At 42.3% G+C, this 14,901-nt stretch overlaps 1 protein-coding gene across 3 annotated transcripts in view; it reads right to left on the bottom strand.

Annotated features, from left to right (window-relative positions):
* Nucleotides 1–205: 205 nt before the first annotated feature.
* The window catches only part of TSPAN2 (tetraspanin 2), a 111,972-nt gene continuing 97,276 nt past the window's right edge, over nt 206–14,901 (bottom strand). For 2 of the 3 annotated variants that reach the window (XM_061631902.1, XM_061631904.1), the window contains exons 5-8: nt 12,993–13,085; nt 10,885–10,959; nt 9,826–9,909; nt 206–6,989 (exon numbers count right to left, since the gene is read on the bottom strand). In XM_061631902.1, coding sequence (XP_061487886.1) covers nt 6,924–6,989; nt 9,826–9,909; nt 10,885–10,959; nt 12,993–13,085 — 318 coding nt within the window. In that variant the 3' untranslated portion in view covers nt 206–6,923. Of the gene's footprint in view, nt 6,990–7,708; nt 7,787–9,825; nt 9,910–10,884; nt 10,960–12,992; nt 13,086–14,901 lie in introns of those variants that run through there. The other variant, XM_061631903.1, reaches the window with a different exon arrangement.

The following is a 14,901-nucleotide window of genomic DNA, read 5'->3' as shown; positions in this document are numbered from 1 at the left end:
ACGAAAAAAGTTATGTAAAATAGGGGGAGGATTTTTTTAAAAAAAATCTTGATGATTGCAGTCACAGCTGCAAAATCCGTGCCAATTACAGCTGCGGCCCGCCACAAGAGATCAGTGTCACTCCGAAGGGATAACGAACTAGCTAATTCAGTCAGGATCCCGTGCATTAAAATACTGGCTAGCAAAAAGAGACAGCCTGCTACTGTTATTTCAGATTATTATTTTTATTAGATTTCTGCATCAACTTCAGTAGAGAAAGGCTGATAAAAATGCATTCAGAAAGCAGGCCAAACTAGAACATGTTTCAGTAACAAAACAAGTGCAAATAACATTTACAGCCAGGGGAAATGACTAGATAGTGAAGATACTTGCTTTCCCAGTATAGCAATTTGATGCGCTGATGCTGTCAGATATCAGCCATACTGGGAAGGAGAACAATGTTTATTTACATTTCTACAAACATTTCAAGAGTTAATGAAGTCTCTAAGAGGTGGAATTAAAAACAGTTTTGAACATCCATTTTACTAGAAACTGAACATGTGTTCACATAAAAGAATTGTTTCCAATGGGGAATCAGCAAAGAAGGCACAGCTATTTTGTGGTGCTGTGTTCTGTCAGGTCTTACCTGAACCCTGCAGGTTGCCAGGAGTTGTCAGGGCACTACTCTCCAACAGATACAATGACACACCACTCACTGAAGACAGTAGAAGGTCTGGAACTCAGTATAAATAGTCATTCCCGTTGCTAGTGAGAATGCCCATATTTACAGTAGGCAGGACAGAGCATCTTTAAGATGCATAATGTACCTATGGCTCCACAAGGGACAAAAGTTAGAAAATGCTCCCCCTCCAAGTTAAATGTATTTTAAAGGGCCTTCAAATTGTTCCTCTCCTCTCCCTTGCACAAAGTAGCATGGCATAGTTTGCCAAGGGTCCTAGTACTGAGGTAGACCACATGTGCTTTGTTTGGTCACTTCGGGAGTGTTGCTTGCTCAGTAGCAGTGATGTCCTAAAACCATCTGGGAGAATTTGGCCATACCACCTCAATCTGACTGGTGCTCCTGCTGGATCCCTACAGGAGCAATTTCTCACTCTTAGGGAAGACACTACAATCCCTATTGGAGTTTGGAAATATAGGGTGATATTCAATGCTAGTCCTGCTCAAGCGTAGATTCATTAAATTTAATAAACATGGCTAATTTAGGTTAATTAACTTAAATGCATCTACTCAGAGTAGAACTTAATTAAAACAATTCATTGTGAGAATATCATGCTTCAGGCAAAGAAACAGCACCTCAACAAAAAGGGTGAATTTTCCTAGAGGAACCCAAGGTGGCATTTGTCAACCCCAGCAATGATGATCAGTACGCACAGCTCTTGTTCACTATCAGCATCATTGCTGGTCTACTAAATTTGAAGGAGAACCTGTCCCATGATTCTTTAGGCCACTTTCATCAAGACCTGGGACGGTCATCCGAGTGTGTTAAGTTGCCAATTTGGATGTAACAATGTTTGAAGCTTGGAAGGAGGTTTGGAACATTTGTTTCCAAAACCAGACTGACAGCATGCTCGCTGATTGCACACCATTAGTACAACACCTTAGAAAAGTATAAAGGTTAAGAAAGAGATAGACAGAACTAAATAATAATGTGCCAGCATTTGCTGACATTCAAGGTAATATCCTTCAATATACCATTGTAAATAATTTCTGACATGGTGAGGTGGGAAGGCTACTGCTGTGAAGTTTTTAAAAGGCACTGTTAAGACTTAATATATATGCTGTTTTCTGGGACACACAAATAATCCAGGAAAATATGCACCTGATGCCATTACATTTCTGACATACAATTCCAAACTAATCATGTTATTATTTCTGGAAAGCTGATGAGATGAGGACAGGACAGAAATATCTATTGTGTGCATAGAAAGAAAGATGATGGGATGCAGGGAAGTGAAAATTCACTAGAAAGCAATATAGTTTAAGTCTGACTTTGTTTTTTGTTTTTGTTTTACTTGTGGAATTGGCTCTTGGGCCTGTTTCCAAAAAGGCACTTAGAAGTAAAGCAGTAACCCAGCAACAACACATGACATTTGGGGAGCAAGACTGATTTCTCCAAGCTTGGCAATTCTGATGGAGTCAGTGATGAAAGAGAGAAAAGCAAAAATATCATTGGTACTCTGATGCCAATCAAACGGTGTCCATTAATTTAAAATAATGGCATGTGTGTGCATGTGCATCTCCCTGCTGCTCCACTGTCACTATCAATGGGTGTGTGCACTGCTCAATCTATCCGTGTGGATACTACATCCCCACCCTTGGCTTGCAACCCACAGCTCAGTTATCAGCACTATTCAGCAGGCAAGGGTGAGGTCTGTACAGGGCAGAGCCATTTCACAGAAATGACAAAAGCTAACAAGTGGCTGAGTTGGAGCCATTTCTGACTTGGTGCTGCCCATGGCTTTTCTCTGGCATTTACATAGCAGGGGGAGTACGCATAGTTCCCCCTATGAATAAGGAATATAACTGCCAGAGTAAAGCAGAGAAGAACTCTCCCTTCAACCTATATTAAGGTGGACAGTTCCCGTCTCATCTACTAAAATCCGGTAAGGAAGGGTAAGTAATAGGAAGAAGAAGATGGGTGCACAAATGAAAACAGGGCTCATCCAAATGGTGCTTCCTGGGCTCCTGGTTTGGTCCTGTAAAGATAAAATTGGGAGCACAAGATGTTTCCCAAAGAGGGTGGAGAACTTGTCATATTGGTCCCTGATCAGTATATGGACTGACTAGGACCAGCACAACCCTGACAATGCTGTGGAAAGCTGGATTACAGGGCCTAGGGAACATTAGAACAACATTCCTAGTAAATGAAATGGGAACCAAATGGATAAGCCCTAAGCTGTAAGGGGCAAAAGAAAGCTCGAAACTGGAAAATGAGGGGTCAGAAGCAGCGCTAAAAAGATGAAAGGGTTGGGAAGCCTGTGGAAAGGCCCAGAAGTTCTTGATTTTGCTAATGTCTGTTCTACATCTTGCTGTTTAGAACAGCTTTGATTTCATTTGAGCATTTCTGGACATTCTGATGGAGGTAATGGTCTGTCTGCTAAGGGAAATGCTAATTATTTGAATAAAGAGCAAGGTGGAAATGTTCAGAAATAAATAAAAGAACACATATACCATCCTTAGTCAGAATGTGCTTTACTCCCTCCCACACAATCTTTCCTTGGAATAAAAATTCCAAAAAGACATCTTTTGAATAGAAAATTGGCGGAAATTCTTCAGATCTTCATTTTAAAATATTTTGATATTGATGACAGTTTTTGAACAAAGATAAACCCCTTCTCTCACACACAATGTCCAGCTATTTCTGATCACCTTGACCTGCAAATCTCAGATAAAAACTACTTAGAATGTAGACAAGTCTGCTTCCCAATGAAGCAAGGGTCTTGTGGAGCCATTCAGGATCACAACAATGTCTTTCATAAGTTGGGAGCTGGGCTTTGGTGTTAGCAGCATGTGCAGCCAGCACCAAATGACCTCTTGTGTCAGACAGGTGAATTGTGTGCATGATGCATGCATTCCTGAAACTGCCTAGTCCCCAACATGTGAAAGATATTTTCATGTGTCTAAATGTCTGAACTGGGTTAAGCAGTAGAGACAGATAAAGGCATTTAACTGAAACTGAGGGAAGATGGGGTGCACATGCATTTATGTTTGGGGAGGAGGGAGGAAAAGGCTGCACACAACTTAGGGTCTCTCTTTCTTTCACTCTCTCTCTGACACGCATGCACACATTCGCACAGAGATACACACACTTGGGTGCACACTCCACTTTAAATAACGGCCCTGTAATAGCAGGCTTTCCCTGAGGTCTCATATGCTTTGAATATGTTTTGATGGAACAAAGGCTCATGTACATGGAGTACATCATATATTAGAAAACACATGTTCTTCTGTTAATCTGTTCTTTTAGATGACCTATTATCATGTGAAACAAAACAAAACTAAATAATAAAAAAACCCTGAAAGAACAGATGTTGTTATCCTGAGTTCTGACTACTGAAATGAAAGAAACAGGTTCAATATATAAAAGTTCCAAGGGCGCAGTGGCAAGGTCCAAATGATTGTGATGTATTAGGAATGTATCATAACTGCTTCCCATTGACTGGCTGGATTTAATCCATCCAGTTATTTTTTAAAGGAAACCTTTTTAGTAGAAATAAATAGAAACAATACAAATCACAGATGCAAACAGTAAACTCACTCCTGAGGTATTTCATGCATACAGTGTCCTTTTAAACCCACAATACACCTTGGACAGTAACAACTTGACTTTGCAATAGGTACAGCCTAGGTGAAATGCTCTGCAGTAATCCAGCCTCTGATTTGAAGGAAGAATGAACAGAAAACAAGGATGTTGTAATGCTACTTCTCTCATTCCAAAATCTTGATTCACACTCTATTAGCCAGAACCATAAGGACAGGATTTCCTGAAAGAGCAGTCTATGTGGATCCTATACATACAGAGCCCCAGCAGACTCGGCAGTCTCTGTTCAGGCACCAAGTCTGGGTTGACTTCTTTCAGTCCTAATACAGGGGTAACTGGAGGCAAAGGTGCACCATTTAAAAACGAATTGAACTCTGGCTAGTTTGGCAGCTACATCCTACTGTGCCACAGATGATAGGGAAGAAAGCCCACTGTAGACTGCACTTTAAATGCCTAGAGTTTCTCATTCTTGCCTCTAGTCCCTCTCTAGTCCTTTCCAAACAACCAAGTTTTAGCATAGTGAATGTATAGTTATTACTGATTTGTTGTGCAAACATCTTTCCTGAAGCTTCCTAGCATGGCTGCTGTGTTGAACCGACTGATTATTGTCTGGGACATCATTAATGCCATTATCACCCTCTTGCTCCCCCCATGCCTGCAAAATCTTGGGAACATTTATTTTAAGGTTAATTTTAAAAATTTGTTCAGTGTCCTCAGTGATTATGCGTATATAGTGCAACCACAATACTGCAGTGTTCATCCAGCACTTTTTTTTAATTTCAAAGTGCAAAACTTTCCTTTCCTACTACCTCTGCACTGACCTGTCATTTCAAGAACCTTTCCCTTTCTAAAAACAACATCATGGATCATGATCTAGTTAAAGTTCAGATTTTTGAGTTCAGTGGGAGAGTTACGCACACACTCCAGTTTGACTGGATTGTACACAATTTTATTTTTTTAATGTAGGGAGCACAGCCTTATCCTGAGCAGGACATTGCTCCATCTAGCTCAGTACTGTCTACACTGACTGGTAGCAACTCTCCAGGATTTCAAGCAGGAGTCTTTTCCCAGCCCTACCTGGACAAGCCCGGAATTGGACCTGGGACCTTCTGCATCCTCAGCAGATGCCCATCCACTGAGCAACAGTCCTTCCCTTTCCCTATTAGTTGTGCTCTTCGCTGTTGTGCAAAGCCAGCACAGAAATGCTCACATAACAAACAATAAGTTGTGAACACTAGCATGATTATCCCCTGCAACAAGGTTATAATCCTTATTCATTAAGGTTGCAGTCTTAAGCACACTTAGCGAAGAGCGAATCCCACTGAACAGAGACAGACTTAATGCCTGAATAAATGAACACCTGTGTTTAGGATTGTACTGGATGGGTGTGACAGAATATCATAATACTAATGCACAGCTGGAACTGGCACAATTTTTATAGCCACCTTGAGTGCCCTGGATAGAACGGTGGGATATATGGCTTTTTTTAAAAAATGGTACTCACCAGTACAGGCACCTCTTTTTTGGCTGCCCATGGCAACCATTGGGTGCTGGCACCTACAACATTTTTATCAAGGTATAAGTACCAGCACCTCATTTTTATAAACTAAAAGAACTCTCTCACCCACTCTCCCCCCAACTTGTGTGATTATGATGCACTTCATGCACTTGGGACAGTTTTTTGATTGTTTAGAAAAGACCTTTCCTTTTGTGGATATCAAAAATAATTAAATCAATAGACACAGAGTAGTGTTTATTAGAGCAAACAACAACAGCTAGGAAGCTCAGTGTATACTGAACCAGACTAAGTTTGCCATCAAAGACAATCTGATTTTCGGAAGGAAAGAAAGAGAGAGACTCTTTTCAAAAACAGGGCAACACAGGTCACATGAAAGGTTCATTTTGCACTTATTGATTTAATTGCTTTGACTGGGTGCTGCTACCTTGTTTACTCTACTTTTCTTCATGCAGGTCAGAGAGTTCCCCATGGAGCCTACAGAGATTAAAGACAATTCTGCAGGTGGCCAAAAAACAAACCAACAGAAATCAATAGAAATCCTCAAAGGTGAGTTGTCCAGGAACAGAGCCTATAATGTATCATTTAACCCCCCAGTCCAATTGATTGAATCTAGCTATGTTTGGACACTGCAGAGGCTGGAGAAAAACTAGATGGCTTATCAACAATGAGGAGGCCACTTGGAAAGGGATTTAGCTTGGGAAAGAGAATGTGCATGCAAATACAGACACCCGCAAAACACACATACAGTCATATGGAATACCGTATATACAGATCTCTGTGTCAACAAACAAACAAAGGCACATGTACTTGAATATGGAGATACAGGCACTGATCACCTGCACACATGTGCAAAGTCATATTTCAAATAAATTTTAGTTTTAAATGAAACCACTGCCTTGAAAAAGACATTTTTAAGCCCATGCTATTTGCTCACTTCATATTTCCTTGTCTTAATTTTTTTTTAAATCCAAATGATGCAAAACTCTCAGGCTCACCAAACATCCCTTTTTTCTCTGTCAGTTGGTTAACACCACTAATTAAAATGGATTATAGTTGTTAAGCTGAGCAGACAAGCGCATCTTGCAGATTCGTCCAGAAATCTTCCAGTGCCTGGGGTGAAAGTAATGCTATGTAGTGTGATTTCTACAGCATGTCTCTTGTGTTACGGATTGCACAGCAGAGGACCATGCTGAAGACCATGCCAAAGATCTGAAACACAAGGAACATATTTGAAGGGATGCTCAGCTCAGCTACAAGTCTGCTCTGCAGCATCTGTCCTGAGTCATCAGAGAGGACCATAATCCTTAATGTGAAGCAGGACACGTCAGATATAGTTTGGGGCAATCCTCACACATCCAAGTTTCCGCTCATTTAATGTGTTAGGGCCAAACTAAATGTGATGCCAGTTGTATGAAAGCAATTAACATGAACATTTTAAAAATGCAAATAATCCCTGGGGGTGGGGATTTCAACCATGATAGATAGGTAGGGGTTCTCACCCTGTCCTCTATACCACAATCCTGATGAAACTATCCCCTACAGCTGCTATTAACACCAGGAGAAAAGCCTCTGTTGGCTTCCCTCCCAGAAGTATCAGCAGCTCTGGGGAACAGGGATTTTCACATTGACTGAGGTGTAAGGGAAGAGTTAAATCACTCCTCTCTGCCTGTCATGTTCTCAGGCCTGCTTAGGCCCTCCCTGCAATGTCTATTTACATTAGAAAAAAAATGCACATTTCTTGCATTCATGCAATTAACATCACATTTTGTTTGGCACTGAACATCACCTCCAACAATTATTATCTGTTTCATTTATAAATCACTTCCCATGAGGTATTCCAGTAAGATGTAGTGGTTAGGTTGTCAGACTGGGACCTGGGAGATCACGGTTCAAAGCCTCACTCAGCCATGAAGCTCAGTTACTGTCTCTCAGCCTAACCTACCTCACAGGGTTATCATGAGGATAAAATGGTGAGGGAGGAGAACCATCTTTGTACGCTTAGGCTCCTTGAAGGAAAGGTGGGATATAAATATAATAATCAAAATAAATCCTGAAGTGATTTACAATATATTAATGTATATTAAACAGTTACATATATAAAAACAGTTAAAACAATTGCATATATTAAAATATTTTTTAAAATATATTTTTTAAAAAACAGCTTAAAACAACACCACATTCATAAAATCAATTCAGATTGGTATAATGGAGACACCTAGAGGCTGCATGACATGGCTTGTAAAGCAGCTGGCTCCAGAGTGAGAAAAACACTATTTCCAGTAGAATGCACTAAGTGAGGGCCAAACTAGGCATGATGGGGGTATCTGTGGGTTGTCTCCAGTGCAAGTCCGGGTACACCAATTGAAATGAATGAACATGACTAACTTAGGTCCATTGATTCCAGTGAGTCTACTCTGTATTAAACTTAGTTGGATACAGCCTCATTTTTCTTGTTCATACATTTGCCCTGCCAGTGTACAAAAGGTGGGGTGTGTGTGAGTGGGCTGGGGATCTAATTTCAACATGACTTACTTCCAATATCAGAGCGGGCTGGGGAGAAAGGTGCCTGAAGCAGAAAAGGGTAGTATGTGACAGGGTGCAGACATATGCATAAACAAGGCTGTCCCTCTCATGTCTCGTTTGGCCTTAAAAGATGTGGGCACTTACTTGGGCAAACTTTCCACTAACAATTCTGGTGATGCTCAGTCCCTTCTTCTAACTCTACAGCATGCATAACAACATCTTATTTTATTAAACATTATTGTTTGGAACAAAAAATATTTAGCCATGCTTGTCCTTTTTCACATGCCTATCTCCCAGATTCTTGCAGGGGTACCGGGAGCGCAGTTGTCCTGTAAAGTCTTAACAATACAGGAAGTGCACCCAAGGGATGGTGGAGTCAAAGAGTTCAGCCCCTCTAAAGTCTTTGCCAGCAATGCCACAGCAAGAAAATCAAGGGATTGGGGCCACCCTTTGTAAAAGATTCCGGGGTGACGACAATATATGTCAGCACTGAGGAGTGGGACCTGTCCTGTTCTTTTGGCTTCCTTCACAGCATATCGGGCTAGGAAAGAAGAGCCAGCCTGGCTTGAAAGAAAACAACATGGCTGGGGGGAGAGGATAGGCTGTGCCAAAGGAAGAAGGGACCACCCTTTACAGCAGCTAATCTGGCAGCACCCTTGCCCAGCAGCTGCAGAAGTCTGAAAAACAGAAGTGGTCAGTGGGGTGGTGAAGGCAGGGCAGCACTGCATGACTAGCTTGCAGGTGCTGAGGGGCACTGCTGCTTACAGAGAGGGGAAGAGGCAAGGCTTGGGAAGCGAAGTGTGGTGCATGTGCAATACACTGTGCTCTCCATGCCTCACCTTTCCTTCTCGGGAAGCGGCAGTGAGCTACGGCATCTGGAAGTTAGATGTGTATAATGCTGCCCCACCGACCAGGACTGCTGAGAGGTGGAAGAGCACATTTCCCATGCCCCACAACTGTTATTTGGGCCTCCTAGGCCAGTTCTTGCCCCAGCCAGGAAAGGGTATAGTCCCAAGCTATGGTCTGGAGGCACATAAGGCCACCACTGCATTGAAGCTAAGCCGGACTGGGTTTGGTCATTGTCTGGATGGGAATCTCACATCGGGTTCCACGATGGAAAAAGGCAGGATATAAATGTAAACAGAAGGAAAAAATGGCAGCTTGGATGACAGGCTGGGTGAAAATGTCACTATTCAACATTTTGGAAAGCATTTTGCTAATTTATAGAAGAGATAATCATCTTCTTAAATTGCACCGGGACTTTCCAGAGATCACAATGAGGGAGCTGATGGTGATTTCTTTTCCCCTACCTCCAACATCGTGCACCTCTTCTTTGAGGAGCTAAGAGCTTCTTTGCTGAACAGAGATGTGCAGAGCCACCTGAGTTCCACACGTGGGACACCTGTGGGATGTTCTGTGCTAGACAGCAACCTAACTTTCATTGGCTTCAAAGTATTTGAGGGATTTGCAAACACATGGTTAACAATAACAAGAGCATCAGCGCTATCAGAGATTTACTCACTGTGATTCCAGCAATTCCAATCCCAACAATGCCCACTAAATGAAGCTTTGAGTCAATAACAGTCTTGATTTCATCCAGACAATTCTGTTAAGAGACATAAAGGTACTTACGGTGCTTTAAACATCAAAGCAGTCTTGGAGAGCCTTTCCTATTTATACTAAGGGCCAGTTTTCACAGTCACCCCAGACTGTGGCAACCCTTCTTCTAGCTGCTGTTTAAACTCTATTCTGCTTTGCAACTTTTGCCTCTGGCTGTCCTGTTTGGTGTCTTAGAGAGACAAGACAAGGAGACTTCTTTCTTTTGAAATTTCACATAAGCTGTGGCTCACATAGCATAGACCAGATCATCCCAGCTACCCCAAGGAGTCATCTGGTGAGGACAGAGGTGGTGGAGAGGGACCAATTTGCAATCTGCATGAAGACAGCCCCACATAAGCAAAAGCAGATTACTGCCACAAAAATGGATGTGGGCCAAACTGCATGGCACATAAAATATATGAATGCATTTCACTGTCATTTCTTTTAAAAAAAATTAAATAAAAACCTTGGAACAGGACTGTGCTGCATGGGTTTAATCCTTTCCTTCTGTGTCATGTTCCCAATGAAAATCACCTCTCCCCCAAAGCTGTTTTTTTGTTCTGTGAGGCAGCTTCCATTGGCATGATGTGTAGATAAAAACAGATAAATGCATTTGGTCCTGTTTTCTGTGCTAGAGGGAGCAGGAATTTGTGTCAATTAACTGAGACATCCTGGGAGGCTGCAAGCAAACATCAAAGATAGGGGCAGCAACCTGCTTGTACTTTGGAGCGGTATTGTTCAGATTTACAGAGATGCCCATGGCTAGCAGGGGAGGCAGCTGCTTAAAAGTCAATTTTGCTGGCGTGCTCCTCCAGGGGCATCTAAAATGACTAATAGGAAGATAAAAGTCTGGTGCCAAATGGTCCTTGTCCAGACCATTTCATCTGGCTTCACGTACCAAACTGCCGCCAGTTTCTCTAACTTACACGTCTTATCTCATTCCAAGGCTATTTTTGGCTATACGTCTGTCAGAGGCACTTACTGTGGGCTGCTCAATGTCTTTTGGACAGGTGGGCTTCACTACAGCATCGTTTACTCCTTTCCCACAGCATTGAAGCTGGAAAGACAGAGAGCACATGTTAAAACACACCTACCCACCCACCCACCCACCAGATATCTCTTTTTTAATCCATCATAAATAATAAATTTATTTATGAGTCACTCTATAACAGTGTTTTATGTGCAACTTGCAAATTCATGCTAAACTCTTGTTCTAGACTAAAGTCTCAGAAGGCCCAAAATATACTTGCTCCAATCATTTTGGCCTATTTGTATAGTGAAACATAGACAAAATGTGCTTATAGTCTCAGTTTTGCCTATCTCCTCATTGCAAACTTTCCCTCAGATTTTTTAAAAAAAATATATTACTGTGTTGTTGGTAACTCCTGCCAGTTGTAGAGGGACTGTTCTGATCCTCACACATACACATACATTGTAGTCCAAATGGCAGGTAGTGCCATCCAAAAGCATGGCACTGTGGCAGGACAGAGACAGAGAGACTGGGGCTGTGTCTTATGGCCCAGTTCCCACTATTGTGCCCCCTGCTGGCCCTATACCCACATTCTCCACAAAGCCTGCCAAGTATACATAGGCTCTTCCCTTGAGGGGGAAAGCCTGATTGCAGGGAAAACCTAAGTGATATTGGTAAGTTTCTGCAGATATGCCCCCAACGTTTGAACACCAACAGAGAACACAATGGTGGGGGCGGGGCTAGTAGCCTCCCTCTTATTGTTCATGCAATGTTAACTGTATAGACTAACAACTGAAGGGGTGTTGTCTATGTCTTTTTTAAAAAAAGAGTACTACCTCCTGCACTTTAGGTTTGCTGCAACCCAAAGTGGGGTAAACTTCCTTCTGGGCACAACTGAAGCCTTGAGAAAATTGTAGTTTTAAAGAGATTTGAAACTGGTATGATATATCCACAGTTTCCTGTGACATATTCACTTGTTTCTTTTCCCCAAAGTCACCTCTTGTTTCTAGGCCTTTAAAACAATACAAACGCCTGTCAAAGCTGTTTATCAGAGATAAGTTCCCCATAAGCACTGATGCCTCTCTCATCCCACCCTTCAACATACTTAAGAAAACACAAACCAATTGTCTCTCTCCAGTCCAAATTGCCAACCAGAAATTGTAAAAGACTACTATCATATACGTGATGAGTCTCTTGACTTCACTTGTAAAGTAGGATTTCTTTTCCACTTGGCTGAATTTAAGTTCCTAATAAAGTGGCTTATTACCTCCCATACTGGTTGACATTCTCTGCCTAAATTCTCATTGGCTTCAGTAGTACTGGAAATGTGAGCAGTATTAATTCAGACCAACATCTTTAGTTGGTACTAATAGAGATTATAGAAAAAGGTAGTGATCCCTATAGGCCCCTTAACTAGGAAATTAATGAGACTTACTTCTAAGCACACGTGTTTAAGATATTCTTTTAAAAATCTTACAGCATTTGTGGGGAGGAAAGCTGAAAATTGGCTGAATCTGGCAGTTTGAATGGATTTCATTATGTTCAATTTTCAGCAAAGTCAATTAAACTAAATGAACTCACAAGCTCAGCCAAGCAAACTAAAGGAATTCTTGAAGTCAGGGCTTACATACTATTCCAATCTGAATGCAAATGAAAATATCTGCTCTATTGGATCATTTTATCCAGTGCTGGCTTATGGCACATACTTAACTAACTCACAGGGTTATTGTAAGATTGTTTTTTAAAAACAGGAGGGGGATCATGTACACCACCCTGAACACGTTGGAAGAAGGGCAGGATAACACTGTAACAAATAAATATAAGTAAATAGACAGAAGCTTATCTTTAAAGGTTTTTAAGCTAGGTTCCATAGAGAATCTTGCCTGTTTCCAGTGGAAGGGGAAATTCAGGTACTCTAAGGAGCGCTATCAGGCCAGAAAAGTGCCAGGGGTCTGAGATGAAGAAAGCCTTATGCAACAGTTAATCGATTTCAGTATGTCTGCCTTAAAGCCAGGTTGTACAATCTAGTCTTAGATAACAATACAAGGAGAATTCCTTCTTTTGAAACTTCATAAAGGCAATCTTGATAGGCAAAAGATGTGAATACACAAGTTACTCACTGCATCATGGAACTGGATGAGGGTTTTGTTGCTTTCACCATTCAGAAAGTCTTTGTAAGCATCCTCATAGATAGCCTGCACCTCTTGGACAGCCTACAGTAAATCACAAAGACAACCTTAATGATGTCATGAATGGGAGGTGGTGGTGGGGATTGGTGGGGCTTCTATTTTGCAGTTTCTTGGCTTTCCTCCAGGATTTTGGCTCCTCTACTACTTGAGAATACTCAGGGCTCATCCTTGTACTTTCCATTAATTCATCTTCACCCATATGATGTTCTTCTCCAATTATTTCCTTCCCATACTTTCCCCTCCCTTGATCCAGAGTTTCCGATACCAAGTAAACACCAAAAAGGAGAGAAACAATGATTACAAACAGTTGCTGAGGAGGGAAGCCAGTTGCTTTGACTCACCATTTCCTATGTGGGTGGTTCTAACTCCACCTCATTTCACACCTCCTGCTTCTGTTGGGGTCCCAATGGCTCTCTCACCCCTCTCCCTTCTGATCTGAGCCAATCAGCAACACAAGATGAGAAGAAGGGAGGGGGAGTTTGTAAAGAAAAAAGGGCATGTCTACAAGTATGGATGAGGAAAAAGTATGATTTGGGTACAGAGAAAGTACAAAGTAATCAGGTTTGGATTATCAGCAGACAATTCCAATGAGGAAACCATGGATTTTTAGTATGGTCTGAATGAGCCCACAGAAGACAAGAGGAAGAGAGGATTGTAGCTGAACAAGGAGAAAGAAAAAAAGCTGCAGTTACTGGTTGAAATGCAGCTTTAAAGAAATGAAAGCTAAGTGGCACAGCCTGGTCATAGATGCTGATCACCTTGCTGAGCGTAAGATCTGGGGACTAGACTTGGCTAAAGGGTGCAGATGGAGAAAGACTGGGCAGGAATTTGACCACCTCTTGGCTTAGCAGAGCATCATCATCTTCACCACCAAACATGTGCAGTGAAGCCAAAGACTGAAGGGTAAGCAAAATCTGCCGGGATACTGCCGTTTTGGACTTGGGAGTATTAACTACTTAATATGCATTGTAGGAGAAGGGTATGTGTGCAGGATAATCAGCTCTCTCCCCACCCGTAACATTTTAAGGGATCCCACCTGTAACATTTTAAAAGACTCCCCCCTGTCCCCCCAAACCCCTTGGAGTCAGCACTAGAAGCAAATTTGGGTTTGCCACTGAGTAGATTCCTGCATGTTTTTGTTGCATTCACACTTTACATTTTGTATAGCACAGTGGGGAGGAGAGCCTGGCTGGGAGTCCAGAGTCTGTGAGTTCAAATCCCCGCTCGTGTCTCCTGGGTGTCAAGGGCCAGCTAAAGATCAGCCCCACAATGAGTGGCTCAGGGGTTATGTGTCCTGCCACCTGTGCAGCCGTGGGCAAGCTTCATAGTTCCAAGGAGCCCAGTTGCCCCCCCCAGCTGGCAGTTGTGGACAAGGAAGGGGCTGGCTTGTGCAGCTGTGGCAAGCTGAGCAGGCCCTAGCCATCTGGGGAGGACTAGCCTCAGAGGGAGGCAATGGTAAACCCCCTCTGAATACCGCTTACCATGAAATTCCTATTCATAGGGTAGCCATAAGTCGGGATCAACTTGAAGGCAGCCCACTTGAAGGCAGCCACACATATAAAGTCAGAGCACCCTAGCGAGGGAGCCTGCTCCACGAGCTAGAGGGAGCCCCAGCTGACGAAGCGTCAAGGCCCCAGCTGACAAAGCATCAAGGCGAGTTAAGCAGCAGAGCGAAAAGAGGGTAAGTAGCTCCCATTTATTCCATTATTTAAATTGAAGTAAAACAGCTCAGAGAAATAACTAATAAGGGCAGCCCAAGGTCACCCTGAGCTAGGAGCCAAATCCTGAAAGAACCTATATCTTAGGAGACAGATCCTAGGAGAAGGAAGCGTATAGAAAG

This window comes from Rhineura floridana, chromosome 6 (assembly GCF_030035675.1).
Source record: "Rhineura floridana isolate rRhiFlo1 chromosome 6, rRhiFlo1.hap2, whole genome shotgun sequence".
NCBI lineage: Eukaryota > Metazoa > Chordata > Lepidosauria > Squamata > Rhineuridae > Rhineura > Rhineura floridana.
Note: the sequence above shows the minus strand (reverse complement) of the source record. Positions and strands in the feature narration are given on the sequence as shown.